The sequence below is a fragment of the Apaloderma vittatum genome, unplaced genomic scaffold, assembly GCF_000703405.1.
Source record: "Apaloderma vittatum isolate BGI_N311 unplaced genomic scaffold, ASM70340v1 scaffold19754, whole genome shotgun sequence".
NCBI classification, from domain to species: Eukaryota; Metazoa; Chordata; class Aves; order Trogoniformes; family Trogonidae; genus Apaloderma; species Apaloderma vittatum.
In genome coordinates this window covers 1-1,369 of record NW_009711163.1, presented here as the reverse complement: position 1 = coordinate 1,369, position 1,369 = coordinate 1, and the positions used below count along the sequence as shown (strand labels likewise).

At 39.4% G+C, this 1,369-nt stretch overlaps 1 protein-coding gene across 1 annotated transcript in view; it reads right to left on the bottom strand.

Annotated features, from left to right (window-relative positions):
- Positions 1-530, bottom strand: part of CDK7 (cyclin-dependent kinase 7) — a gene marked incomplete at its 5' end in the record, with an annotated part of 11,805 nt that extends 11,275 nt beyond the window's left edge. The window contains one exon of the mRNA XM_009867567.1: positions 412-530. Coding sequence (XP_009865869.1) covers positions 412-530 — 119 coding nt within the window. The remainder of the gene's footprint in view (positions 1-411) is intronic.
- Positions 531-1,369: the final 839 nt, after the last annotated feature.

The window sequence follows — 1,369 nt, the reverse complement described above, 5'->3', positions numbered from 1 at the left end:
TAAAAGCGTACCTTAAATAAGCATGCCATAAACAACAATAATAAATATTTTAATTGATTCAAGCTTCTGTGTGATAATAGGTAATGTGACTAGCTACAAAAAGACTCCAGGTTGACATAAAGGAACCGCTGTCTTGCTGTGAAAGCCAGGCTTATAGGCAGATACATATTACTTTAATGCATTTCAAAAGAGTAATATACCCCAGAACAATCCTCATGGATGCATATTGTAGCAGTTCTTAGTGACACTTTGCTAAACAATCCTTTCCTGTGTTTCTTTATGAGACTCCTGCCACTGCAGCCATATCATATGAGCTGGATGTCAAACTTTAAACACGTTGATTTGACATGACATATTTTGAGAAACACTGCAAACCAGCTACACAATCACTATGTAAAAAACAAAACTTACCTTGTTACTACTTGGTGTGTATAAACTCTGTTTGGGCTTCCAAAAGATTTTGCCAATCCAAAGTCAGCCAATTTTAAAACTCCATTTTCATCCAACAACAAATTATTTGGTTTAAGATCCTGTTAGTACAGAAAGCAAAGAATTATCAGTGTTGATAAAAATAGACATATACTGAACCTCCTGGCAAGTGTGTCATAACAGTATTCAAAATGCTGGCTTTTGACTTGACCATAAGTCTACTTTGTGAGGAAAAAACTAAAAAACCCAGGAAATCAGGTACATGATCATAGGCAAAAATCATAGCGAAATACACCTAACTGAATACTATCATATTTAGGCTGCAGAACTGAAAAACCCCAAAAAACCAAAAACATCTTCCTCCTGATAGGTTTTAACTTCCCTTCAGGAACAGCAGTTCTGTTGTAACTGAATAGTTGAAAAATTAATAAAATAAAGAGACTCTGCAAGTGTTTCAAAATAACTGTAAAAATCATGGGAGGGATAGAGTTTAATACAGTAACGTTTAGTGGTTGAGGTTTGACCTCCGGCCAGCAGTGAAGCTCTCCCATATCCATTCTCATCCTACTGCCCCACCCTCAGCAGGACAGGGGAGAGAAGATCACAAGCAAGAACACTCTAGGAGCAATGTGAAGGAAGTTTAACATGTGAATGGAAGAGTAAAAAATAAAGGCATTTTCACAGGTGAAGCTAGTGGGGGAGGCAGTGCACCATCTCCCACATGCAGACAGTCTATAAGCAAGTCACCTTGGACACCAAGAAAAAGGGCATCTTCCTCTACTGCCCCAGTTTTTATTGCTGAGCATGGCATTATAAGGCATGCAGTACTCCTCAGGCCAACCTGGGTCAGCTGTCCCAGCTGCTTCCCCTCACAACTTCTTGCCCACCTCCGGTTGACTTGCTGCAGCAGTGGCAGAGTAGGAAAAGAATAAAGCCTTGA